The sequence below is a fragment of the Rhinoderma darwinii genome, unplaced genomic scaffold (genome assembly GCF_050947455.1).
Source record: "Rhinoderma darwinii isolate aRhiDar2 unplaced genomic scaffold, aRhiDar2.hap1 Scaffold_4571, whole genome shotgun sequence".
Lineage (NCBI taxonomy): Eukaryota > Metazoa > Chordata > Amphibia > Anura > Rhinodermatidae > Rhinoderma > Rhinoderma darwinii.
The window spans coordinates 51,275-78,108 of NW_027463981.1; the positions used below are offsets into that span (position 1 = coordinate 51,275).

At 47.9% G+C, this 26,834-nt stretch overlaps 4 protein-coding genes across 4 annotated transcripts; 2 read left to right on the forward strand and 2 right to left on the reverse strand.

Moving 5' to 3' along the window:
- Positions 1-1,933: 1,933 nt before the first annotated feature.
- LOC142717775 (histone H3) lies at positions 1,934-2,359 on the reverse strand. The gene has a single exon (XM_075848736.1). It carries the CDS (start codon positions 2,342-2,344, stop codon positions 1,934-1,936), a length of 411 nt encoding a protein of 136 aa, XP_075704851.1. The 5' UTR covers positions 2,345-2,359.
- Positions 2,360-3,221: 862 nt separating this feature from the next.
- LOC142717777 (histone H1.11R-like) lies at positions 3,222-3,922 on the reverse strand. Its single transcript, XM_075848738.1, has one exon. The coding sequence runs from the start codon at positions 3,920-3,922 to the stop codon at positions 3,248-3,250; it is 675 nt and encodes a 224-aa protein (XP_075704853.1). The 3' UTR covers positions 3,222-3,247.
- Positions 3,923-21,355: 17,433 nt separating this feature from the next.
- On the forward strand, positions 21,356-21,747 carry LOC142717778 (histone H2B 1.1-like). Its single transcript, XM_075848739.1, has one exon. The coding sequence runs from the start codon at positions 21,367-21,369 to the stop codon at positions 21,745-21,747; it is 381 nt and encodes a 126-aa protein (XP_075704854.1). The 5' UTR covers positions 21,356-21,366.
- Positions 21,748-23,893: 2,146 nt separating this feature from the next.
- LOC142717776 (histone H2A type 1-like) lies at positions 23,894-24,286 on the forward strand. The gene has a single exon (XM_075848737.1). It carries the CDS (start codon positions 23,894-23,896, stop codon positions 24,284-24,286), a length of 393 nt encoding a protein of 130 aa, XP_075704852.1.
- Positions 24,287-26,834: the final 2,548 nt, after the last annotated feature.

A 26,834-nucleotide genomic window follows, 5' to 3' on the forward strand; every position in this document is an offset into this window, starting at 1 on the left:
TTGTTTGTTGTAAGAATCTCGTAACATTAGTAGCAGTGACAGCAGCTAAGAAAACACTGGCCCTCTCTCCAAGGATTGCGGATAGCACGTTGCCCAGCAGCAAGCTGGACGCCGAAGAAGCAACACCGCAAGTCCGCTGTTTGATCCACTGCTCGTGCGCTTATACAGCGCTATGAGCAACTGAGCGGATATTCAGCGGTGAGTTTCTGCCACTCCTGTACGTACAGGCATCGGCACAAACGGCGCCCGGCAGCGCCGCTACGAGGAGGTGTTTTCCTGCCGGAGGATCACTCGGCAGCAAGTATAGCACTAAGGCACTCTTTCCCTTCAGATTAACATTCCCTGGTCTAAGACCCAATTCAGGCAGCTGCTTCTAGGACGTTATTAGGGGACATAGTGCAGTCCACATATCCGGCTCCTCACTGGAAGACCGACGTGATACTGAAGCCCCTACCCCCGTGTATGTAGGTCACTGCTCAGATGATACACGAGCGGTCACCAGCAGACATCATAGCTGATCTATAGAGGATGTGGCGGCTCTGAGAAGAGCCTTTGTGTTGTGTAAGATGGAGCTGAGCAGGAGGGGAATTAACCTCCGAAGCCGTAGAGAGTGCGGCCCTGGCGTTTGAGCGCGTACACCACGTCCATAGCGGTGACGGTCTTCCTCTTGGCGTGCTCGGTGTAGGTGACGGCGTCACGGATGACGTTCTCCAGGAAAACCTTCAGGACGCCGCGAGTCTCTTCATAGATGAGACCGGAGATGCGTTTGACGCCTCCCCTGCGAGCTAGACGGCGGATTGCAGGCTTGGTGATGCCCTGGATGTTATCACGGAGCACCTTCCTGTGCCGCTTGGCACCGCCCTTTCCGAGTCCTTTTCCTCCTTTACCACGACCAGACATCCTGTAAGCTGGAGCTAAAGAGAACTATTGTACCGACAACCGCGGGGTGCGTCTTTATATAGACCTTGGGTGGACCAGAGAGAGAACTGTAATACATGTCACTTCCGGGGCGTTTCTCTCAGTAAATTCACATTACCAATCCCTCCCCCTCCCGTTGATTGGCTTAACTCAGATTTTGAATTTCACTCTCATTTTACAATACCGGCCGCTCTTTTCCCGCTTATAGCGCGACTGCTGTGTAATCTCTATCTGCCCCAAATCTAAAGAGTAATGTTAAGAAAACAAGGAACAAGCGTGACGTCTTGGAATAGTATGGCGGCTGCTCGTCATCTGCCGTCAGGTTCAGGATTTGTGTGCACGCAGATCACCCCTTAGGCCACCAGCACCACAACGGTTTTATAGAATGAATAGGGAGGAGAGGACTCGGGCAGTGTTAATGAGTTTAGATCTCTGATTTACAACGGTGACCAGGACTACACCCGATGATCATGACCTCACAGAATAAGAGTATAATTCCACTGCGCTTGTGTTCACACCGGGCGGAGGATACCTGCTCCCCACCCTACACGCTGCGCCTGGTTTGCCTTTACAAGGAGTAGGGAACAAGGACTCCGCACACACTGGTCAGCGGTGGATCATTAGCTGCACATAACGGCGTCATTCCTAGCAGCAGCAGCGGAGGTTATTATAGGAAGAGCGATGTACGGTCATCAGTGAGGAGTGGGGCGGGTTATCGCTACGATACAGCCGGAGAGGGAGGTGATGAATACAGCGCAGACACCCGGCATAACACATGACAGGACTGATGAAAGGGCCGGATAACGTGAGCGCTAGAGACGGGGACTGGTTATAGTGTAAATGGCGCCAAGCACTGAAAGGGTTAACATAGCATCTCCACATATTAATAGCAGAGCACCGAGAAGCCAGCGGGAGTCGCGGTAGAATAACGGAGGAAAAGGATTAAGCTCGTTTGAGGGAGGATTTGGTGGCTCTGAAAAGAGCCTTTGTGTTGTAGTCGGTGCCGGGTTCAGACCTAAGCCCTCTCACCACGGATCCTGCGGGCCAGTTGAATGTCTTTGGGCATGATAGTGACCCTCTTGGCGTGGATGGCGCACAGGTTGGTATCCTCAAACAGTCCGACCAGATAAGCCTCGCTGGCCTCCTGCAGAGCCATGACTGCTGAGCTCTGGAAGCGCAGATCGGTCTTGAAGTCCTGAGCGATCTCTCGCACCAGGCGCTGGAAGGGCAGCTTACGGATAAGAAGCTCCGTGGACTTCTGGTAGCGGCGGATTTCACGGAGAGCGACTGTGCCCGGGCGGTAACGATGAGGCTTCTTCACTCCGCCGGTAGCGGGAGCGCTCTTCCGTGCAGCTTTAGTAGCCAGCTGCTTGCGGGGCGCTTTCCCGCCGGTGGATTTACGCGCGGTCTGCTTTGTTCTGGCCATAGCTCTATAACAACGTGCACACTTGTAGACTGATACGAGGAGAGGACAGAGCAGAGTATTTATACACTTGAGCGTGTCCTCATTGGTCCATGAAAGGCACACCCCTACATTCTATTGGCTTCTTCATAAAAATATGCGCCCGACAAAGCAAATGTGATATTCGCGACCAATCACCGCTCCGAAGAGGCGGACACCGGTTTACATGATGTCCAGACGCAGCTTGTACAACAGGGGGCGTTAATGAGATCATTTCTCCAGCTCTGCGAAATAGTTGTCATCAGTAACAGCTCACTGTATTTCCATGTCCGCAGATCACGTACACAGCGTTATATAAGAGACTACTTCCCCATCATCCGCCGCTGCAGAGTTTTATAGATCACACAAAGGGACAATCCCCCACCCCATCCTTACACAGGACACTGTGCCCCGCATCCAGAGGCAGCATATAAGGGTCACCATCCACCACGTGTAATGAGGAGGAGGGGACATTGTGCTCTATTTACACCGGAGAGAGTGTAAACCATCGGCCTCCTTCACGTGGATCCTGTGCTGTAAGCTACAAGTCTATTGCTGCCCCGGTCCTTATTCACACATTACACCTGGTGGACTGTGACCTGATAAACTCTGCCTGGATGTTACACCATAGTGACGGGACGGACACTGTGGAGGTCCGGATACAGCAGCTATGGCGTCCAGCGCGATGACCAGAAATGACCCGTGTCATAGAGTAACAGGGACATGAAGCTCCTCCGTGCACACGCGATGATAGCGCCTCCTTTATCTCAGGATCGCGCTGCTGTCTGTACCGGAGGAAATAGCGGCAAGTGATCATACAGCTCTGACGGGGAGAAGGTGGTGGCTCTGAAAAGAGCCTTTGTGGGACAAGAAACGGGCGGCTCTCGGTTATTTCTTCGCCACGGTCTTCCTGGATTTAGACGCTTTCTTAGCCGGACTCTTGGCAGCTTTGGGCGCTTTCTTTGCCGGACTCTTGGCAGCTTTCTTAGCCGGACTCTTGGCAGCTTTCTTAGCCGGACTCTTGGCAGCTTTGGGCTTGGCCGCCTTCTTTGCTGGGCTCTTTGTTATTTTCTTGGGGGCAGGTTTTGGCTTCTTGGGGCTCTTCGCCACCTTCTTGGCAGCGGCAGGCCTCTTGGCCTTTGTCAGGCTCTTGGCCGGAGTCTTCTTCGGGGATTTGGCAGCAGCCGCCGGCTTCTTCTTGGCCGCCTTGTCCTTAGTCTCCTGCTGCTTCTTGTTCAGCTTGAAGGAGCCGGAGGCGCCGCTGCCTTTCACCTGGAGCAGGGTTTCCTTGGTCACCAGAGTCTTGAGCGCCATCTTCAGGCGGCTGTTGTTCTTGTCTACATCGTATCCTCCAGCAGCCAGAGCCTTCTTCAGGGCGGCCAGAGACACCCCACTGCGCTCTTTGGAGGCGGACACGGCTTTCACGATGAGCTCGGACACGCTGGGACCGGAGGGTTTTTTGTTTTTCTTGGCGCCCCCTGCTGCAGGTTTTTTCGGCTGCTTCTTGGATTTGGCGGCCGGCTCGGCGGGAGGGACAGCGGCGGCTGGTGCGGTCTCTGCCATCGTATAACACGCGAATACACTAAAACAATAATCCTGCGAGGGAAACACTGAGGAGGGAGCTGGGGCCTCTTATATGTACAGCGGCTGCTCGGTGATTGGCTGCGATTGTCCTGAGCGTCTATTGGCTGACACTGATCACATGTCCTCCCTTTCCTCATCTGACAGGAGTGAAGCTCCGCTCTCCCCTTGTGCTTCCCTGCCCGGGATAAGAGCCCTTTACCGACTAGAAGCGGCCGGGCGAGCGGGCACTCTACGTGACTTCCCCCTCCCTGACATTCCCCCTACTCATTTCTAGCCTTCACTGGCAGAGATGCTGGGAAGGAGCCGGGAGGAGGCCCCGGGATCTCTGCCATAGTTCTGCCGATCTGCACATCGCTGTGATCGGACAAGATAAATGTGTTTGCGGGAGCTCGTTCCCTGTATTCCCGGCACTTGTCACTATCACAGGGTTCTTTACCACAATGTCTAACGTGCGGGAAGCTGATTGTCCGATGCGGGGGCGACCTGGAGCTGCAGAGAGCCCAGAAGGGTAACCCGGCACAGACGAGATGTCGGAGTGTCTTCCGCCTGTCTTACTGTAACTTGGCACAGAGGAGACACCAGAAACTGCTCCACCTGTGTTACAATAACCCAGCACAGAGGAAACACCAGAGTTTGCTCTACTTATGTTACAATAACTCGGCACAGGCAGGACACCGGGGTCTGCTCCACCTGTATTACAACTTCCCAGCACAGAAAAGACACAAGTCTGCTCCTCCTTTACTAAAATAACCTGACACAGGTCAGACCCCAGAACCTGCTCCTCCAGCAGTACATTACCCGGACACAGACAGGACACTAGAGACTTCTCCACCTGTATAACTATAACCTGACACAGGCCAGACCCCAGAACCTGCTCCTCCAGCAGTACATTACCCGGAAACAGACAGGACACTAGAGACTACTCCACCTGTATAACTATAACCTGACACAGGCCAGACCCCAGAACCTGCTCCTCCAGCAGTACATTACCCGGACACAGACAGGACACTAGAGACTACTCCACCTGTATAACTATAACCTGACACAGGCCAGACCCCAGAACCTGCTCCTCCAGCAGTACATTACCCGGACACAGACAGGACACTAGAGACTACTCCACCTGTATAACTATAACCTGACACAGGCCAGACCCCAGAACCTGCTCCTCCAGCAGTACATTACCCGGACACAGACAGGACACTAGAGACTACTCCACCTGTATAACTATAACCTGACACAGGCCAGACCCCAGAACCTGCTCCTCCAGCAGTACATTACCCGGACACAGACAGGACACTAGAGACTACTCCACCTGTATAACTATAACCTGACACAGGCCAGACCCCAGAACCTGCTCCTCCAGCAGTACATTACCCGGACACAGACAGGACACTAGAGACTTCTCCACCTGTATAACTATAACCTGACACAGGCCAGACCCCAGAACCTGCTCCTCCAGCAGTACATTACCCGGACACAGCCAGGACACTAGAGACTTCTCCACCTGTATAACTATAACCTGACACAGGCCAGACCCCAGAACCTGCTCCTCCAGCAGTACATTACCCGGACACAGACAGGACACTAGAGGCTTCTCCACCTGTATAACTAGAACCTGGCACAGAGGAGGGAACAGACACTGTTTGTTCCTCTTGTACTACATTAAGCCGGCAAAAGACAAGACGCCGTAGTATTGTCCGTGTCCCCACATATTACTGCCATTATGTCCCCTGTAGGAGGGTACAGGGACACAATGCCGGTAATATGTCCCTGTTCCCTCATCTTCGAGGCATTATGTCCCTGTTCCTTCATATTACCGGCATTATGTCCCTGTTCCTTCATATTACAGGCATTATGTCCCTGTTCCCTCATATTACATGCATTATGTGCCTGTTCCTTCATATTACCGGCATTATGTCCCTGTTCCTTCATATTACAGGCTTTATGTCCCTGTTCCTTCATATTACAGGATTTATGTCCCTGTTCCTTCGTATTACCGGCATTATTTCCCTGTTCCTTCATATTACCGGCATTATGTCCCTGTTCTTTCATATTACCGGTATTATGTCCTTGTTCCCTCACATTACACAGCATTATGTCCCTTTCCCCTCATCTTACCGGCATTATGTCCTTGTTCCCTCATATTACCGGCATTATGTCCCTGTTCCCTCATCCTACCGGCATTACGTCCCTGTTCCTTCATCTTACCGGGATTATGTCCTTGTTCCTTCATAATACCGGCAATATGTCCCTGTTCCTTCATATTACCTGCTATATATACCTGTCCCCTCATATTACTGGCATTTTGTTCCCTGTATGAGGGCACAGGGACATAATGCTGGTTATATGTCCCTGTCCCTCTAATCTTCCAGGCATTATTTCCCTGTGCCTTCATATTACAGGCATTATGTTCTTGTTCCTTCATATTACCGCCATTTTGTCCCTGTTCCCTCATCTTACCGGCATTATGTCCTTGTTCCTTCATATTATCGGCATTAAGTCCCTGTTCCTTCATTTTACCGGCTTTATGTCCCTGTCCCTTCATATTACTGGCATTATGTCCCCTGTAAGAGGGCACAGGGACATAATGCCGGTTACATGTCCTTGTTCCCTCATCCTCCAGGCATTATGTCCCTGTTCCTTCATATTACCGGCTTTATGTCCCTGTTCTCTCATATTACAGCCATTATGTCCCTGTTCCTTCATATTACCGGCATTATGTCCTTGTTCTTTCATATTACCGGCATTATGTCCCTGTTCCCAAATCTTACCGGCATTATGTCCCTGTTCCTTCATATTACCGGCATTATGTCCATGTCCCCGCATATTACTGCCATTATGTCCCCTGTAGGAGGGCACATGGACATAATGCCGGTTATATGTCCCTGTTCCCTCATATTACCGGCATTATGTCCCTGTTCCCTCCTCTTACCGGCATTATGTCCCTGTTCCTTCAAAGTATCCGCATTATGTCCCTGTTCCTTCATATTACCGGCATTAGGTCCCTGTTCCCTCATCTTACCGGCATCTTGTCCCTGTTCCCTCATCTTACCGGCATCTTGTCCCTGTTCCTTCATATTACAGGCATTATGTCCATGTTCCTTCATGTTACAGGCATTATGTCCCTATTCCTTCATATTACGGGCATTATATCCCTGTTCCTTCATATTACCGGCATTATGTCCCTGTTCCTTCATATTACAAGCATTATGTCCCTCTTTCTTCATATTACCGGCATTATGTCCTTGTTCCTTCATATTATCGGCATTATGTTCTTGTTCCTTCATATTACAGGCATTATGTCCCTGTTCCTTCATATTACCGGCATTATGTCCCTATTCCTTCATATTACAAGCATTATGTCCCTCTTCCTTCATATTACCGGCATTATGTCCTCATTCCTTCATATTATCGGCATTATGTTCTTGTTCCTTCATATTACAGGCATTATGTCCCTGTTCCTTCATATTACAAGCATTATGTCCCTCTTCCTTCATATTACCGGCATTATGTCCTTGTTCCTTCATATTACAAGCATTATGTCCCTATTCCTTCATATTACCGGCTTTATGTCCCTGCTCCCTCATATTACAGCCATTATGTCCCTGATCCCTCATATTACCGGCATTATGTCCCTTTTCCCTCATATTACCGGCATTATGTCCCTGTTCCCTCCTATGACCGCACTATGTCCCTATTCTATTACAGCGTGTAGAAGACACCAGAGACTGCTCCTCCAATAACCAGGCACAAACACCAGAGTCTGCTCCACTTGTATTACAACACCCGGCACAGAGGAGACACCAGAGTCTGCTCCGCCTGTATTACAATAACCACCCTTTATCCAGTCCTCGCCAGTGTGATTGCTTGTTCTCTATCGTAGTCAAGCAGTTTCCTTGGCATCTGTTATAAATCTGACTACTACCCTTTTAAGAGCTGCCCACATGGTCCTTAGACTAGAGCTCTCACCGCTGATCTCCGATATGTAAACGTTCTGCGCCAGATAAGTGGCTCTGCTTGTACAGAGAACTAGCCAGCAGGAAGGGGCGACAATCTCCATTATGAATTCATATACAGCTGGGATAAACATTGAAGAGGAAGCCGTAGGGTGGGTGTAGAACTGCGTTACTCATTACCTATATATTCACTACTGCCTCGTGCAGATGGTGGCGCTGTCCTCATTGGTGCACTAACTATACTGTACAGGACACATTAATAGTACAACTACTCCAGTGATTCATGTTCATGATCTACAACCCGTCCCCGACTACATAGTGTCTTTAATTATATCTTCCAGTCTCACTGGATTCTTCGAATGCGTCTCAGTAAATGTTACTCTGCAGCAACTTCATGCGTTAGTGGGATGAGGGGAGTCCTAAGTATAGACAACGCACAGTGTTAGTACGAAGTAGAAATAGGTGCATTCTGTTTCCTGTCATTGTATTGCCAGCAGCGCGATTATACCAGCAGTCTGGCAAAGTGACATACAAGACAATGCAAGTCCATACTTATGTGGAACTTGGTGCTACAAATTGGTAGTTTGTTTTGAAAATCTCGTAACATTTGTAGCAATGAGAGCAGCTTGGAAAACACGGCCCTCCAACATTGGGTTTTGCTCTTGTAAAATGCCGTATCAGCTGCATCAGTTTGTCCTTTTTCATTCATTGAACGCGTCTCACTAAATGTTGCTCTGCAAGAAACTGCACGCGATACTGTAATAAAGTGAGTGCTATATAGGGACAGCAGACAGAGTCATTATTAGTACTAGAGGTTACTAGATTTATTGCCAGCAGCCTTATTAATCCCAGCCGTCCGGCAGAATGAGATACGAAGCAATACGAGCCGATACTTGTGTCAAAGTTGGTCCCAGTAACAGATTTATTGTTTGTTGTAAGAATCTGGTAACATTAGTAGCAGTGACAGCAGCTAAGAAAACACTGGCCCTCTCTCCAAGGATTGCGGAAAGCACGTTGCCCAGCAGCAAGCTGGACGCCTAAGAACCTGCACCGCAAGTCAGCTGTTTGATCCACTGCTCGTGCGCTTATACAGCGCTATGAGCAACTGAGCGGATATTCAGCGGTGAGTTTCTGCCACTCCTGTACGTGCAGGCATCGGCACAAACGGCGTCCGGCAGCGCCGCTACGAGGATGTGTTTTCCTGCCTGAGGATCACTCGGCAGCAAGTATAGCACTAAGGCACTCTTTCCCTTCAGATTAACATTCCCTGGTCTAAGATCCAATTCAGGCAGCTGCTTCTAGGACGCTATTAGGGGACACACTGCAGTCCACATATCCGGCTCCTCACTGGAAGACCGACGTGATACTGAAGCCCCTACCCCCGTGTATATAGAAGGTCACTGCTCAGATGATACACGAGCGGTCACCAGCAGACATCATAGCTGATCTATAGAGGATGTGGCGGCTCTGAGAAGAGCCTTTGTGTTGTGTAAGATGGAGGTGAGCAGGAGCGGAATTAACCTCCGAAGCCGTAGAGAGTGCGGCCCTGGCGTTTGAGCGCGTACACCACGTCCATAGCGGTGACGGTCTTCCTCTTGGCGTGCTCGGTGTAGGTGACGGCGTCACGGATGACGTTCTCCAGGAAAACCTTCAGGACGCCGCGAGTCTCTTCATAGATGAGACCGGAGATGCGTTTGACGCCTCCCCTGCGAGCTAGACGGCGGATTGCAGGCTTGGTGATGCCCTGGATGTTATCACGGAGCACCTTCCTGTGCCGCTTGGCACCGCCCTTTCCGAGTCCTTTTCCTCCTTTACCACGACCAGACATCCTGTAAGCTGGAGCTAAAGAGAACTATTATACCCACCAACGCGGGGTGTGTCCATATATAGACCTTGGGAGGACCAGAGAGAGAGAACTGTAATACATGTCACTTCCGGGGCGTTTCTCTCAGCTAATTTACATTACCAATCCCTCCCCCTCCCGTTGATTGGCTTAACTCAGATTTTGAATTGCAAGCTCATTTTACAATACCTGCCGCTCTTTTCCCGCTTCTACTTGTTCCCTCATATTATCGGCATTACGTCCCTGTTTCTTCATATTACCAGTATTACGTCCCTGTTCCTTCATATTACCGAAATTGCGTCCCTATTCCTTCATATAACCGGCATTAAGTCCCTGTTCGCTCATCTTACCGGCATTATGCCCCTGTTCCCTCATCTTACGGCATTCTGTCCCTGTTCCCTCATCTGAACCGGCATTATGTGCCTGTTCCGTCATCTTACCGGCATTACGTCACTGTTCCTTCATATTACCGGCATTACGTCCCTGTTCCTTCATATTAACGGCATTATGTCCCTGTTCCCTCATCTTACCGGCATTTTGTCCCTGTTCCCTCATCTTACCGGTATTATGTCCCTGTTCCTTCATCTTACCGGCATTACGTCCCTTTTCCTCCATATTACCGGAAGTACGTCCCTATTCCTTCATATTACCGGCATTACGTCCCTGTTCCTTCATATTACCGGCATTACGTCCCTGTTCCTTCATATTACCGGCATTAGGTCCCTGTTTCTTAATATTATCGGTATTACGTCCCTGTTCCTTCATATTACCGGCATTATGTCCCTGTTCCTTCATATTACAGGCATTATTTCCCTGTTACTTCATATTACAGGCATTATGTCCACTGTAGGAGGGTACAGGGACATAATGCCGGTAATATGTCCCTGTTCCCTCATCTTACAGGCATTATGTCCCTGTTCCTTCATATTACCGGCATTAGGTCCCTGTTTCTTAATATTATCGGCATTACGTCCCTGTTCCTTCATATTACCGGCATTATGTCCCCGTTCCTTCATATTACAGCCATTATTTCCCTGTTACTTCATATTACAGGCATTATGTCCACTGTAGGAGGGTACAGGGACATAATGCCGGTAATATGTCCCTGTTCCCTCATCTTACAGGCATTATGTCCCTGTTCCTTCATATTACCGGCTTTATGTCCCTGTTCCTTCATATTACCGGCATTAGGTCCCTGTTTCTTAATATTATCGGTATTACGTCCCTGTTCCTTCATATTACCGGCATTATGTCCCTGTTCCTTCATATTACAGGCATTATTTCCCTGTTACTTCATATTACAGGCATTATGTCCACTGTAGGAGGGTACAGGGACATAATGCCGGTAATATGTCCCTGTTCCCTCATCTTACAGGCATTATGTCCCTGTTCCTTCATATTACCGGCATTAGGTCCCTGTTTCTTAATATTATCGGCATTACGTCCCTGTTCCTTCATATTACCGGCATTATGTCCCTGTTCCTTCATATTACAGGCATTATTTCCCTGTTACTTCATATTACAGGCATTATGTCCACTGTAGGAGGGTACAGGGACATAATGCCGGTAATATGTCCCTGTTCCCTCATCTTACAGGCATTATGTCCCTGTTCCTTCATATTACCGGCTTTATGTCCCTGTTCCTTCATATTAACGGCATTATGTCCCTGTTCCCTCATCTTACCGGCATTTTGTCCCTGTTCCCTCATCTTACCGGTATTATGTCCCTGTTCCTTCATCTTACCGGCATTACGTCCCTTTTCCTCCATATTACCGGAATTACGTCCCTATTCCTTCATATTACCGGCATTACGTCCCTGTTCCTTCATATTACTGGCATTACGTCCCTGTTCCTTCATATTACCGGCATTAGGTCCCTGTTTCTTAATATTATCGGCATTACGTCCCTGTTCCTCCATATTACCGGCATTATGTCCCTGTTCCTTCATATTACTGGCATTATTTCCCTGTTACTTCATATTACAGGCATTATGTCCACTGTAGGAGGGTACAGGGACATAATGCCGGTAATATGTCCCTGTTCCCTCATCTTACAGGCATTATGTCCCTGTTCCTTCATATTACCGGCTTTATGTCCCTGTTCCCTCATATTACAGACATTATGTCCCTGTTCCCTCATATTACCGGCATTACGTCCCTGCTCCTTCAAATTATCGGCATTACGTCCCTGTTTCTTCATATTACCAGCATTACGTCCCAGTTCCTTCATATTACCAGAATTGTGTCCCTATTCCTTCATATTATCGGCATTATGTCCCTGTTCCTTCATATTACCAGCATTATGTCCCTGTTCCTTCATATTACAGGCATTTTGTCCCTGTTCCTTCCTATTACCGGCATTCTGTCCTTGTTTTTTCATATTACAGGAATTATGTCCCTGTTCCTTCATATTACCGGCATTACGTCCCTGTTCCCTCATCTTACCGGCATGATGTCCCTGTTCCCTCATCTTACTGGCATTATGTCCCTGTTCCCTCATCTTACCGGCAGTATGTCCCTGTTCCCTCATTTGAACCGGCATTATGTGCCTGTTCCTTCATCTTACCGGCATTACATCCCTATTCCTTCATATTACCGGCATTACGTCCCTGTTCCTTCATATCAACAGCATTATGTCCCTGTTCCTTCATATTACCGGCATTACGTCCCTGTTCCTTCATCTGAACCGGCATTACGTCCCTGTTTCTTCATATTACTGGCATTACGTCCCGGCTCCTTCATTTTATCGGCATTACGTCCCTGTTCCTTCATATGACAGGCATTACGTCCCTGTTTCTTCATATTACAGGCATTATGTCCCTGTTCCCTCATTTTACCGGCATTATTTCCCTGTTCCTTCATATTACTGGCAATATGGACCTGTTCCCTCATATTACCGGCATTATATCCCTGTTCCTTTATATTACATGTGTTATTTCCCTATTCCTTCATATTACAGGCTTTATGTCCCTGTTCCTTCTTATTACCGGCATTATGTCCTTGTTCCCTCATCTTACCGGCATTTTGCCCCTGTTCCTTCATTTTACCGGCATTATATCCCTGTTCCTTCTAATTACCGGCATTATGTCCCTGTTCCTTTATATTACCGGCATTATGTCCCTGTTCCTTCTAATTACCGGCATTATGTCCTTGTTCCCTCATCTTACCGCCATTTTGTCCCTATTCACTCACCTTACCGGCATTATGTCCCTGTTCCTTCCTTTTACCGGCATTATGTCCCTGTTCCTTCATATTAGCGGCATTATGTCCCTATTCCTTCATATTACCGGCATTATGTCGCTGTTCCTTCATATTACAGGCATTATTTCCCTGTTCCTTCATATTACCGGCATTATGTCCCTATTCCTTCATATTACCGGCATTATGTCCCGGTTCCTTATTATTACCGGCATTATGTCCCTGTTCCCTCCTATTACCGCATTATGTCCCTATTCTATTACAGCGTGTAGAAGAAACCAGAGACTGCTCCTCCAATAACCAGGCAATTACAATAACGACTAAACACACTAGAGTTTGCGGCTACAATAACCTTGCACCAAAAAAAAGAAACAACAAAGTTTGCTCCACCTGTATTACAATAAACCAGAACAGACTAGCAACTATAGTCTGCTCCACCTGTAATAAAATAACCCGGAAACAGACTAGCAACTATAGTCTGCTTCACCTGTAATACAATAACCCGGCACAGACAAGCAACTATAGTCTGCTCCACCTGTATTGCAATAACCCGGAACAGTCTAGCAACTATAGTCTGCTCCACCTGTAATACAATAACCCGGAAACAGACTAGCAACTATAGTCTGCTCCACCTGTACTACAATAACTCGGATCAGACGAGCAACTATAGTTTGCTTCACCTGTAATACAATAACCCCGCACAGAATAGACACCAGAGTCTACTTCACCTGTATTCATAAAACCCAGCACATACGTATTGATGTAATACAGATGGAACATATTCTAGTGTACTGTAAGAGACAAGACATTAGTGTACGCTCCACCTGTGTTACAAGAACCCAAGTCCCAGCACATACAGTACGCTAGAATCTGCTCCACCTGCATTACAGGAAACCAAGTCCCAGCACATACAGTACGCTAGAATCTGCTCCACCTGTATTACAAGAAACCAAGTCCCAGCACATACAGTACGCTAGAATCTGCTCCACCTGTATTACAAGAAACCAAGTCCCAGCACATACAGTACGCTAGAATCTGCTCCACCTGTATTACAAGAAACCAAGTCCCAGCACATACAGTACGTTAGAATCTGCTCCACCTGTATTACAAGAAACCAAGTCCCAGCACATACAGTACGCTAGAATCTGCTCCACCTGTATTACAAGAAACCAAGTCCCAGCACATACAGTACGCTAGAATCTGCTCCACCTGTATTACAGGAACCCAAGTCCCAGCACATACAGTACGCTAGAATCTGCTCCACCTGTATTACAATAACCCAGCACAGGAAACACACCAGAGACTGTGCCTGGTCATTCTATTACGAAAGGAGCAGACAAGACACCATAGTCTGCTGGGTAATTTGAATACATGTGGAGCACAGACAAGACACCAGAATGCTCCTCTTTTACTACAATGAGCCGGAATAGACTAGAACTAGAGCAGGGGTGTCAAGCACTCGGCCCGCGGGACACAGCGCCGCTAATACAGGCTCTGCTCCGGGACTCTGTCCATATCTGGACAACGATGTCAGGGAATTCCAGTGTGGTCACGGTCTTCCCCAGCGCGGAGTCCCGGGCAGAGCGCTAGTATCCTTCATATTACAGGCTTCTTGTCCCTGTTCCTTGATATTACCGGCATTATGTCCCTGTCCTCTCATATTACCGGCATAATGTCCCCGTTCCTTCATATTACCGGCATTATGTCCCTGTCCTCTCATATTACCGGCATAATGTCCCTGTTCCCTCCAATTACTGGCATTATGTCCCTGTCCTCTCATATTACCGGCATAATGTCCCTGTTCCCTCATATTACTGGCATTATGTCCCTGTCCTCTCATATTACCAGCATAATGTCCCTGTTCCTTCATATTACAGGCATTATGTCCCTGTTCCTTTATATTACAGGCAATATTTCCCTTTTCCTTCATATTACCGGCATTAGGTCCCTGTTCCTTCATATTACAGGCTTCATGTCCCTGTTCCTTGATATTACTGGCATTATGTCCCTGTTCCCTCATATTACTGGCATTATGTCCCTGTCCTCTCATATTACCGGCATAATGTCCCTGTTCCATCATATTCCCGGCATTATGTCCCGTGCACGTTGTCACGTTTGGTGCTCGCTAATTTAAACTGTGGAGTTTAAGGAATCTCCCTCTTCCTCACCTTTAACCCCAGCAAGGAGGTATTGATTTTCCCGTTTGGATTCCTAGGTTGCAGTCCCGAGAGTAATGACAAATTGGCAGCGGAGCGTTGCATAGGGATGTTAGTGGCAAGATCAGAGGCGCAGTCCGGAACAGAGCTAAGGGCAGTGGCGTAACTACCGCGGTAGCAGCAGTAGCGGCTGCTACGGGGCCCGGGGCTTGAGGGGGCCCGGTGGCGCCGCTAGCAGCCGTTATGGCTACTACAGCGGTAGCGTCGCTACTGTGGGGCCCGCGACGCCGAGCCTTACACAGGCCCTCTCATGCCTGTAGGTGTCGCTAGCACAGGAGGGGGCCCCAGTGCTAGCGGCAACCAAATACATGTATTAGCACTGAATGGCCGGGCATGTTCCGTGCCTGACCATCCAGTGCCTTACAATGACACTGATTGGCTAGCGGCGCGATGACATCATCGCGCCGCTTCCATGCTTAGAAGGTGCTGATTGGCGGGGCAAGTCATTCTGCCCCGCCAATCAGCGTCATTGGAGGACGCTCGTTCAGCTCCTGCAGACATGCTCAGAAGAGAGGATGTCTGCATCGCCAGTGAACAGCGTGGGAACCGGAGAATGTGAGTATGTCAAGTTTTTGTTTTTTTCCCCTCATAAAAATGTGAATGGCATTATCTATAGTGGGGGGGGGGGGGGGGTCATCTTTATGTGGGCTATTATATATAGGGTTCTATATGTGGGGCAGTAGCTACAGGGGGGTCTATATGTGGGGCAGTAGCTACAGGGGGGTCTATATGTGGGGGTGTGGGCCACTATATACAGGGGGCTCTATATGTGGGCCATTATATACAGGGGGCTCTATATGTGGGCCACTATATACAGGGGGGGGTCTATATGTTGGCCACTATATACAGGGGGCTCTATATGTGAGCCATTATATACAGGGGGCTCTATATGTGGGCCACTATATACAGGGGGGGTCTATATGTGGGCCACTATATACAGGGGGGTCTATATGTGGGCCACTATATACAGGGGTGGGTTACCTGTGGGGCACTAGCAACAGGGTGGCTATATGTAGTGCACAGTCTACAGGGGTGGGCTATATGTGGGACACTATATACAGGGGGAGCTATATGTGAGACACTATGTACAGAGGTGGGCTATACGTGGAGCAAGAACTATAGGGGAAGCTATATGTAGGGCAGCACCGTGGCTCAGTGGTTAGCACTATTGCCTTGCAGCTCTGGAGTCCATATGTGGGCACTATAGGGGCTTCTATGTAGGTCACTATCTACAGGGGCCACGTTGTGTGTTTGTGACAGTTATATTTAGATGTGTTGAGAATTTTAACTTTGTTTACAGGTGCAGAAATGTTTTAAAAGTGAGAAGCTGAAGACATCTGAACGGAAAACTGCAGAAATGGGTCATGCCCGGGAGAAATCCATCATAGATGTCTGAACCGGAGGGAGAAGAAAAGAACTAGAATCTGAGACGTCACCGGTGAGTCACTTAATGTAAATGTTTATTCTGCCTCTAATCAGTATTGTAGTCACTGTATGATCTGCAGCGAGATGATGGTGATAGGATTTTTTTTGTGAAACCGCATCTCCCAGCATATCCTTATCATTGTTCAGGCCATGCTGGGAGCTGTAGTTTTACGCCGTACAAACCTATACGCAGTGGCGTAACTACCGCTATAGCAGCCGTAGCGACTTCTACAGGGCCTGCAGCATGAGGGGGCCCGTGCCACCCGCCGGCACGGCCCCCTCCCATGGCAGCAGGCTCCGCTAGCAGCCGCTATGGCTGCTACAGCACGACGCCACTGAAGGGGTTGTTCCTACATAAGACATGTATCCCCTAATCACAGGATAGGGGATACATGTGTGATCGCTGGCAGCGATGAGGAGAACGGGGGACCAAAAGTCCCCCCTAAGTTCTCCATGACAAACCTCGGACTTCCGGGGTCTGTGTCGGCAGCTCCGTAGAAATGAATGGAGCGCCGGTCGCGCTTGTGCGCATGCGTGACTAGCGCTCCTTTCATTTTTATTGAACTGCGCAGACGCCGGAAGTCCGAGGTTAGTCATGGAGAACTTCGGGGGACTTTCGGTCCCCCATTCTCCTTATCGCTGCCAGCGATCACACATGTATCCCCTATCCTGTGGATAGGGGATGCATGTCTTTTGTAGGACAAACTATAGGCCGTTTTTTTTTGGGGGGGGGGGTACATTGCGTTATCTACAGAGGGGTTCTGTATGGCATTTTCTAAAGGGGGGGCTGTATGGCATTCTCTATAGGGGGGACTGTATGGCGTTATCTACAGGGGGGCTGTATGGCGTTATCTACAGAGGGGGTCTGTATGGCGTTATCTGCAGGGGGCTGTGTATGGTGCTATCTATAGGGGGGCGCTGTGTGGTGGAATCTATAGGGAGGCACTATCTACAAAGGGGGGGGGGTTGCGTGATACCCAGCAGAGGGGGGGCCCTAGTCAAAAGTTTGCTATGGGGCCCAGTCTTTCCTAGTTACGCCCCTGGCTAAGGGTCATCACTAAGAGAGCAATAAGGATATGACAAGACGAGGACGTAGTCACAGTACAAACCAGGGGTCAAAACCCGGAGTAGTGAAAACCCGGAGTAGAGCTACATGTACCAGACAAGAAATCAAAAGGAGCGAGAGAGGGGCAGAATACAGCAACAAGCGGATGATTGAAGTCCAGAACAACCAGTGAAACACAAGGAAGTACCTTCATTTGCAGGTAAGGGATGGCAGGTTGGATCCCTCTTTAAATGGGCGGCTGGGCTTGTTTCAATGGCAACTTAATGTGGCTGGAAGCATGGAACTGTGGCCCCTAGCAGGAAGACATTGCTAGTGTGAGTTGGGTAGCTTGGCAACCTGCTGTAACTACAAATAGAAATCCAACACGAATCGGGAAACATGAGTAACAGTCCCGACCCTCTGAGGTCCCCTCTAGGAAAGAGTTCTGGGAGACCTGAGAGGATGCTTTGAGTAAGTTGTGGAGCGTGAACTTTCTTCAGATTCCAAGTTTTCTGATGAAATAAAGTAAGTTGTGGGTCAGAGCTAGCCGCGCTGTGTGATGGTCGCCTGATTCCAGAGCTCTTCACCAACATGCCGCAATCCTCCAGCTAAACGGGTAAAACCCGGCCACGAAGGGTGGAATCGGGGACAAACGGAGAACTACTGGGCCGCACAAAACCCAACCTAAAAATGGATACGTTCCTCAGAAGGGAAAACATTTTTTTCTCACCGGACGAATCCCATTCTCCATCAGCAGACGACTCCGAGTGTACAGGAGCTGTCATTTCCAGACACAGTCCTCTCACATGTCAATCTCTAGAGCATTCTTTCATAGTATGACATGAAGCAGATAGACCAGAGGGTGATGGTACTGGAGGACATAATGCCTGTAATAAGAAGGAACAGGGACATAATGATTGTAAGATGAAGGAACAGGGACATAATGCCGGTAATATGAAGGAATAGGGACGTAATGCCGGTAATAAGAAGGAACAGGGACATAATGCCGGTAATAAGAAGGAACAGGGACAAAATGCCTGTAATATAAAGGAACAGGGACATAATGGCTGTAAGATGAAGGAACAGGGACATAATGCCGGTAATATGAAGGAACAGGGACGTAATGCCGGTAAGATAAGGGAGCAGGGACATAATGCCGGTAATATGAAGGAACAGGTACAAAATGCCTGTAATATTAAGGAACAGGGACATAATGGCTGTAAGATGAAGGAACAGGGACATAATGCCGGTAAGATGAGGAAACAGGGACATAATGCCGGTAATATGAAGGAATAGGGACGTAATGCCGGTAATAAGAAGGAACAGGGACATAATGCCTGTAATAAAAAGGAACAGGGACATATTGCCTGTAAGATGAAGGAACAGGGACATAATGGATGTAATATTAAGGAACAGGGGCATAATGCCTGTAAGATGAAGGAACAGGGACATAATGCCTGTAAGATGAAGGAACAGGTACAAAATGCCGGTAATATGAAGGAATAGGGACGTAATGCCGGTAAGATGAGGGAGCAGGGACATAATGCCGGTAATATGAAGGAATAGGGACGTAATGCCGGTAAGATGAGGGAGCAGGGACATAGTGCCGGTAATATGAAGGAACAGGGACATAATGCCGGTAATATGAAGGAATAGGGACATAATTCCTGCACAGGAAGGTGCTCCGTGATAACATCCAGGGCATCACCAAGCCTGAAAATCGGCGTGCAGGGAGAGGAATATCTGCCTCAAAGTTCCAAACGGAATTTTGAGGCAGATATTCCTCCCCCAAAATACTCCGTGTGAACATAGCCTTAATCTGAAGGGAAAGAGTGCCTTAGTGCTATACTTGCTGCCGAGTGATCCTCCGGCAGGAATACACATCCTCGTAGCGGCGCTGCCGGACGCCGTTTGTGCCGATGCCTGCACGTACAGGAGTGGCAGAAACTCACCGCTGAATATCCGCTCAGTTGCTCATAGCGCTGTATAAGCGCACGAGCAGTGGATCAAACAGCGGACTTGCGGTGTTGCTTCTTCGGCGTCCAGCTTGCTGCTGGGCAAAGTGCTTTCCGCAATCCTTGGAGAGAGGGCCAGTGTTTTCTTAGCTGCTGTCACTGCTACTAATGTTACCAGATTCTTACAACAAACAATAAATCTGTTACTGGGACCAACTTTGACACAAGTATCGGCTCGTATTGCTTCGTATCTCATTCTGCCGGACGGCTGGGATTAATAAGGCTGCTGGCAATAAATCTAGTAACCTCTAGTACTAATAATGAATCTGTCTGCTGTCCCTATATAGGACTCACTTTATTACAGTAACGCGTGCAGTTTCTTGCAGAGCAACATTTAGTGAGACGCATTCAATGAATGAAAAAGGAGAAACTGATGCAGCTGATACGGCATTTTACAAGAGTAAAACCCAATGTTGGAGGGCCAGTGTTTTCCAAGCTGCTCTCATTGCTACAAATGTTACGAACGAACAAACTACCAATTTGTAGCACCAAGTTCCACATAAGTATGGACTTGCATTGTCTTGTATGTCACTTTGCCAGACTGCTGGTATAATCGCGCTGCTGGCAATGCAATGACAGGAAACAGAATGCACCTATTTCTACTTCGTACTAACACTGTGCGTTGTCTATACTTAGGACTCACCTCATCCCACTAACGCATGAAGTTGCTGCAGAGTAACATTTACTGAGACGCATTCAGAGAATGAAAAGGACAACTTGATGCAGCTCTATTCAGAAGTAACATCTAATATCAGAGCTCCAATAGTGCGGTACTTGAGGGAGACGAACATTACAGCCCAGTTTGTTCCCTTTATGCCCCCACTTTTGATATTTGATTTATGTACCTTTCCCTTTTATTCCCCTTCATCTACGATAAGTCACAATGCTGAATGGGATTTGTTCATTAAATGGGGTGTTCTCTACATAGGGACCGTTCACCCCTTCCCTGTTAGGTAGAATATACCGCTCTAAGCTCGTTGTTTTATTGATCTATAATTTTTCTTAATTCAAGAGATCCTTTGATCCGTGCGCTTCTTGCCCTTCTCTTCCCCTCCCTTTTTCATTTGTTCACATTTAGTTGGTGGTGTACACCAGGGCAGAATTAGAAGCTAAGAGTCCTTGAGAGGAATGGTTTGTTACCCTAATAGCGTCTCCTGTGTATATAAAGCATTGCCGCAGACCCCTCGTAGGACTTCTCCTTTGTAGATTAGGAACTGCTCTTATCCGTACATGACGCGGGGATGGAATCTTAGCCTAAACACCTGGGATGATGGTGGTTATACTCCAGGAGGACCGATTTGTGACAAAGCTCTTGAGACTGGAAGATATAATTTAAGACACTATGTAGTCGGGGGCGAGTTGTAGATCATGAACATGAATCACTGGAGTAGTTGTACTATTAATGTGTTCTGTACAGTATAGTTAGTGCACCAATGAGGACAGCGCCACCATCTACACGAGGCAGTAGTTAACTACTGCACCGCTCACCAGCTCCTGTGATCGGATAGATTTAAATCCACCAACAGAGAACAGACTTGTGGGAACCACCAATTAGCTGCCCTGGGAGTGGCTTATGACGAATCCATAGGTCACATGACTTGCTCTTCCAGTAGAACAGCGGTCAGACAGCGTTGCTCATTTGCATAGCCCGTGTATAAATACAGCAGCGGTGGGAGGGTAAAGTATTCCGTTATCTCAGTTGAGAGGAGATTGCAGTGTGTTATCATGCCTGAGCCCGCCAAGTCTGCCCCGGCGCCCAAGAAAGGCTCCAAGAAAGCCGTGACCAAGACACAGAAGAAGGACGGCAAGAAGCGGAGAAAGAGCAGGAAGGAAAGCTACGCCATTTACGTGTACAAGGTGCTCAAGCAGGTCCACCCTGACACCGGCATCTCGTCCAAGGCCATGGGCATCATGAACTCCTTCGTCAATGACAACTTCGAGCGCATCGCAGGGGAAGCCTCCCGCCTGGCTCACTACAACAAGCGCTCCACCATCACCTCCCGGGAGATCCAGACTGCCGTGCGCCTGCTGCTGCCTGGAGAGCTGGCCAAGCACGCCGTGTCCGAGGGCACCAAGGCCGTCACCAAGTACACCAGCGCCAAGTAATGTGCCCCGTCCCTGCAGTAAGAACACAAAGGCTCTTCTAAGAGCCACCCACCTTGTCTACAACAGAGCTGTGCCTGCTATTGTCTGGCCTCCCGCTAGTCCCCCTGTTCTATGTGCGGCCGCTCTCGTGTCGGTGCAGATGCTGCTTCATACATTATGTGGCTGCCGGACAGGGAGGGACATTGCCGCGTGTGAGGAAGCCGGGACACGGATCCTGCGGGCAGATGACCCGTCATAATATCACATTGTCCAGAAGAAACGGAGCATTGTACATTAGGAGACGGAAGGAAGCATGGGACATCTGTAAATAACAATGATGAGGGTAGTAGTCAGATTTATAACAGATGCCAGGGAAACTGCTTGACGCCGATAGAGAACAAGCAATCACACTGGCGAGGACTGGGTAAAGGGTGGTTATTGTAATACAGGTGGAGCAGACTCTGGTGTCTCCTCTGTGCCGGGTGTTGTAATACAAGTGGAGCAGACTCTGGTGTCTCCTCTGTGCCGGGTATTGTAATACAGACTTTGCTGTTACAATAATCTTGCACAAAACAAAGTTTGCTCCACCCGTATTACAATAACCAGTCAACCAGAGTTTGAGGCTACAAACAAGGACATAATGCCTGTAATATGAAGGAACAGGGAAATAATGCCTGTAATATGAAGGAACAGGGATATAATGCCTGTAATATGAAGGAACAGGGACATAATGCCTGTAATATGAAGGAACAGGGACATAATGCCTGTAATATGATGGAACAGGGACATAATGCCTGTAATATGAAGGAACAGGGAAATAATGCCTGTAATATGAAGGAACAGAGACATAATGCCGGTAATATGAAGGAACAGGGACATAATGCCTGTAATATGAAGGAACAGGGACATAAGGCCTGTAATATGAAGGAACAGGGAAATAATGCCTGTAATATGAAGGAACAGGGACATAATGCCTGTAATATGATGGAACAGGGACATAATGCCGGTAATATGAAGGAACAGGGACATAATGCCTGTAATATGAAGGAACAGGGACATAATGCGGTAATATGAAGGAACAGGGACATAATGCCTGTAATATGAAGGAACAGGGAAATAATGCCTGTAATATGAAGGAACAGGGACATAATGCCTGTAATATGATGGAACAGGGACATAATGCCGGTAATATGAAGGAACAGGGACATAATGCCTGTAATATGAAGGAACAGGGACATAATGCCGGTAATATGATGGAACAGGGACATAATGCCGGTCACATGAGTGGACAGGGACATAATGCCGGTAATATGATGGAACAGGGACATAATGCCGGTAATATGAGAGGACAGGGACATAATGCCTGTAATATGATGGAACAGGGACATTATGCCGGTCACATGAGTGGACAGGGACATAATGCCGGTAAGATGAGGGAACAGGGACATAATGCCGGTAATATTAGGGAACAGGGACAATATGCCGGTCACATGAGAGGACAGGGACATAATGCCGGTAATTCGGGAACGATACGGATGTAATAAAGACGTGTTACAGGTTTGTTCGTCACCACCTTTATACTGGAGATTGGTAGCGGACGTTGGAATTGTGCGTTTCACGGTATCGTTGGATAGAGAAGAATCAGCCCGTGCAGCCCGCAGATAACAAGACCCTAATGCAGCAGCAGCTCTGCGCTATCACACCCGGGAATGTCCCCCCATATCCTGCAGCATGAAGGAGCGGCTGCACGGACTGAACGACTCTTCCAGACATGGGAGACCAGCGGGAATAAAGACATGCGCACGAATAAGCACAAGATGGAGGCGGCAGCTCTGTTGTAGACTTGGTGGGGGCTCTTAGAAGAGCCTTTGGGTTCTTACTGCAGGGACGGGGCACATTACTTGGCGCCTAATGAGAAGAATCCGCTGCTGCTTTATTCCTGCTCCATTTGAGTTCAGGCGGGAGATGTTCCTATTGGTAGAGACGGAGGAGGGGGCGTCGTGTTATCTGCGAGTCTATAGAAATATTCTACTTCCTCATTGGCTACAGTGTCTGGCGTTGAATATAAGTTTTAGATGCGGCCAATCAGAGAAGAAGCCCTCTGCTCCATCTGGGTATAAGAAGTGACGGTCGGAGCGCAGCCGTTAGATCTCATCAGATAATAGACATGTCTGGAAGAGGAAAGCAAGGAGGCAAAGTGCGGGCTAAAGCCAAGACCCGCTCATCCCGGGCCGGACTTCAGTTCCCTGTCGGTCGTGTGCACAGACTTCTCCGCAAGGGCAACTACGCTCAGAGGGTCGGCGCCGGCGCTCCGGTCTACCTGGCCGCTGTGCTGGAATATTTGACCGCTGAGATCCTGGAACTGGCCGGAAATGCCGCCCGGGACAACAAGAAGACCCGAATCATCCCCCGTCACCTGCAGCTGGCCGTGCGCAATGACGAGGAGCTCAACAAACTGCTGGGTGGTGTGACCATCGCTCAGGGAGGCGTCCTGCCCAACATCCAGGCCGTTCTGCTGCCCAAGAAGACCGAAAGCAGCAAAAGCGCCAAGAGCAAGTGAGCGCCGCTTATCCCACATTTAACCACAAAGGCTCTTTTAAGAGCTGCCCACATGGTCCTTAGAACAGAGCTCTCACCGCTGATCTCCGATATGTAAACGTTCTGCGCCAGATAAGTGGCTCTGCTTGTACAGAGAACTAGCCAGCAGGAAGGGGCGACAATCTCCATTATGAATTCATATACAGCTGGGATAAACATTGAAGAGGAAGCCGTAGGGAGGTTGGGGGGTGCAGAACTGCTGCGTTACTCATGACCTATATATTCACTTTTGCCTCGTGTAGATGGTGGCGCTGTCCTCATTGGTCCAGGTGAAGAAGACTCTGGTGTCTTGAGTGTATGTCGTGTAATTGTGATACAGGTGAAGCAGACTGAAGTGTGTTCTCTGTCAAGTTATTGTAGTACAGGCGGAGCAGACTGCACATATGGGTTATATGAGGTTTCTACGTCTACCCAGTTGATCATTCTAGACTTCTGATCTCCTGGGGGAATCTGTACTAGGATTATACATTTCCTTATCGCTATATGGTATATAGTATGACCATTTCTATGGGATACGGTGGACATTCCTATCCGGGGTGTTTTTAAATTATCTGTATTTTAAATGTTTGTATTTTGTGGGTAATGTTCTCCCTATTGGGACAATAAAGATATATTTTGGTACTCTTGCTGTTTATTTGAGATTAATTAAGCATCAGGTATATTTTTGGATCATTGATTATTGATAATTATATCTGGTGGTATGATAGGTGCTTAAGATACATTTTTGTTGATAACATTGTACTTTGTATTTTTTGAAGCAGATAAAAATCTATATATGGATTATAAATCACGTGACCGAACTTGGGTCACACAATTAGCTAATGTTTTTGATGGTAATGAATTACCCCATGAGGATGCGAATACTGATGTAAAGGAGATAAAAGTGTCCCTGAAATACCTTTTGAAAAAGAGAACTCGAGTGTGGTGGAATAAAGCCTCCCTCGAGAACTATTTACAAAAGGATATTATCCCTCGAGGCCTAAGGGTCCAATTGTTCCCCTCCTTCCCGGTTGACAATACAACCTTTAGGAGCAAGTGGGAGGAGTCATGCAAGATTTGCTCAAGGAATTTCCTGGAACTTCTTATTGGATTAGATAAGAAGACCCTTGAGATCACTGAAGTGGAAATTGAGGAATTAAACGTTAAATTAAAGAAAGAGTTAAACGAAAAATCTCTTAAGGAATTTGAAAGTGAACTGGATAACGACTTTAAAAAGTGGGAGAGCGAGGTTCAAGCAGATAAGGCCAGAAAATTCAAACGAGATCTTGCAGACTTTCAGTCTAATAGTGCTTATAGATGGCAAAGGTCTGGGAGACCCATGTCCTCGTCACGATCATCTTCTGCATCATCTACCAGAAGCAATGTAGGGGAACGTTTTTTAGACAAACGAATACCCATAACCAATCAAGAGGAACCGGATCGTTCTCGAATGCATACCCGAAATTTTCACAAAAAGAAAAACTATGGCGGCATCAGGGAGAATCAAACGAAAATAAGGAAATATTGAAGGTAATCAATTTGTCTAGTATTGATCTCTCTGATGCACAGATTTCTGTTTTAAGCAGGGGCTTAACTTTTTCACCTTCAGCGAACTTTGACCTCTTTGAAGCGGTCAAAGATTTGCATCTTTTTGCCCGTAAGCTTATGCTAAAACGTTATTTTTCGAATCCGGACGAGTTTATACCGTGTGATGATGTTGAAAGGGAGACTTTGGCAGCATTGGAGGAATTACGGGGGGAAAGCTGTGGAGATGAGGCTAGTACATCTAGATTTCCCCCATGTATCCGCAAGAAATCCACGACATTTCCATCCTTTTCCCTTTGTCCACAGGTTGACATCTTTGTTAGGTTGGTCACCGAGGATCTGAGAAAAATTTCTAACAACTTTAGTGATAACCTTAAACCCTGTGAGAGGACTGCTCTAAGGGAATTGAAACAAATGAAAGATGTCATATTCAAGCCAGCGGATAAGGGTGGAAATGTCGTGGTTTGGCCATGTGATATGTATGAGAAAGAGGTTGGGAGACAACTCGGTGACCAAGACACTTATAGGGTTTTGGAACGAAGCCCAATGGCCCTTTTCAGTGCGAAACTTGATACCATCTTGCGGAGAGCAGTAGATAGTGGCATTATCACACGGGAGGTTCATGAGAGTCTAGTAGTCAGAGAGCCTAGAGTACCAACTCTTTACCTTTTGCCTAAGATACATAAAAATGTCAAATGCCCTCCTGGCAGACCGATTATTTCGGGAATTGGTGGGATTTGTGAGATGACGTGCAGATTCATTGATTTCTATCTGAGACCTCATGTGGAAACTCTTCCATCATATATACGTGATTCAACTGACATTCTTGTATCCCTTGAAGGTCTCAGATTGGAATCAGATATGTATCTGGTCACTAGTGATGTGGAATCCTTGTACACATCGATACACCATGATCATGGTCTACGTGCGTGCAGGTTTTTTCTACAGACAGGAAATCTGACATGTGAAATGGTTGAGCTCATCCT

Coding starts and splice junctions, on each gene's coding strand:
- LOC142717775 (XM_075848736.1), bottom strand. CDS start 2,344: ATGGCCAGAACAAAGCAGACCGCGCGTAAATCCACCGGCGGGAAAGCG.
- LOC142717777 (XM_075848738.1), bottom strand. CDS start 3,922: ATGGCAGAGACCGCACCAGCCGCCGCTGTCCCTCCCGCCGAGCCGGCC.
- LOC142717778 (XM_075848739.1), top strand. CDS start 21,367: ATGCCTGAGCCCGCCAAGTCTGCCCCGGCGCCCAAGAAAGGCTCCAAG.
- LOC142717776 (XM_075848737.1), top strand. CDS start 23,894: ATGTCTGGAAGAGGAAAGCAAGGAGGCAAAGTGCGGGCTAAAGCCAAG.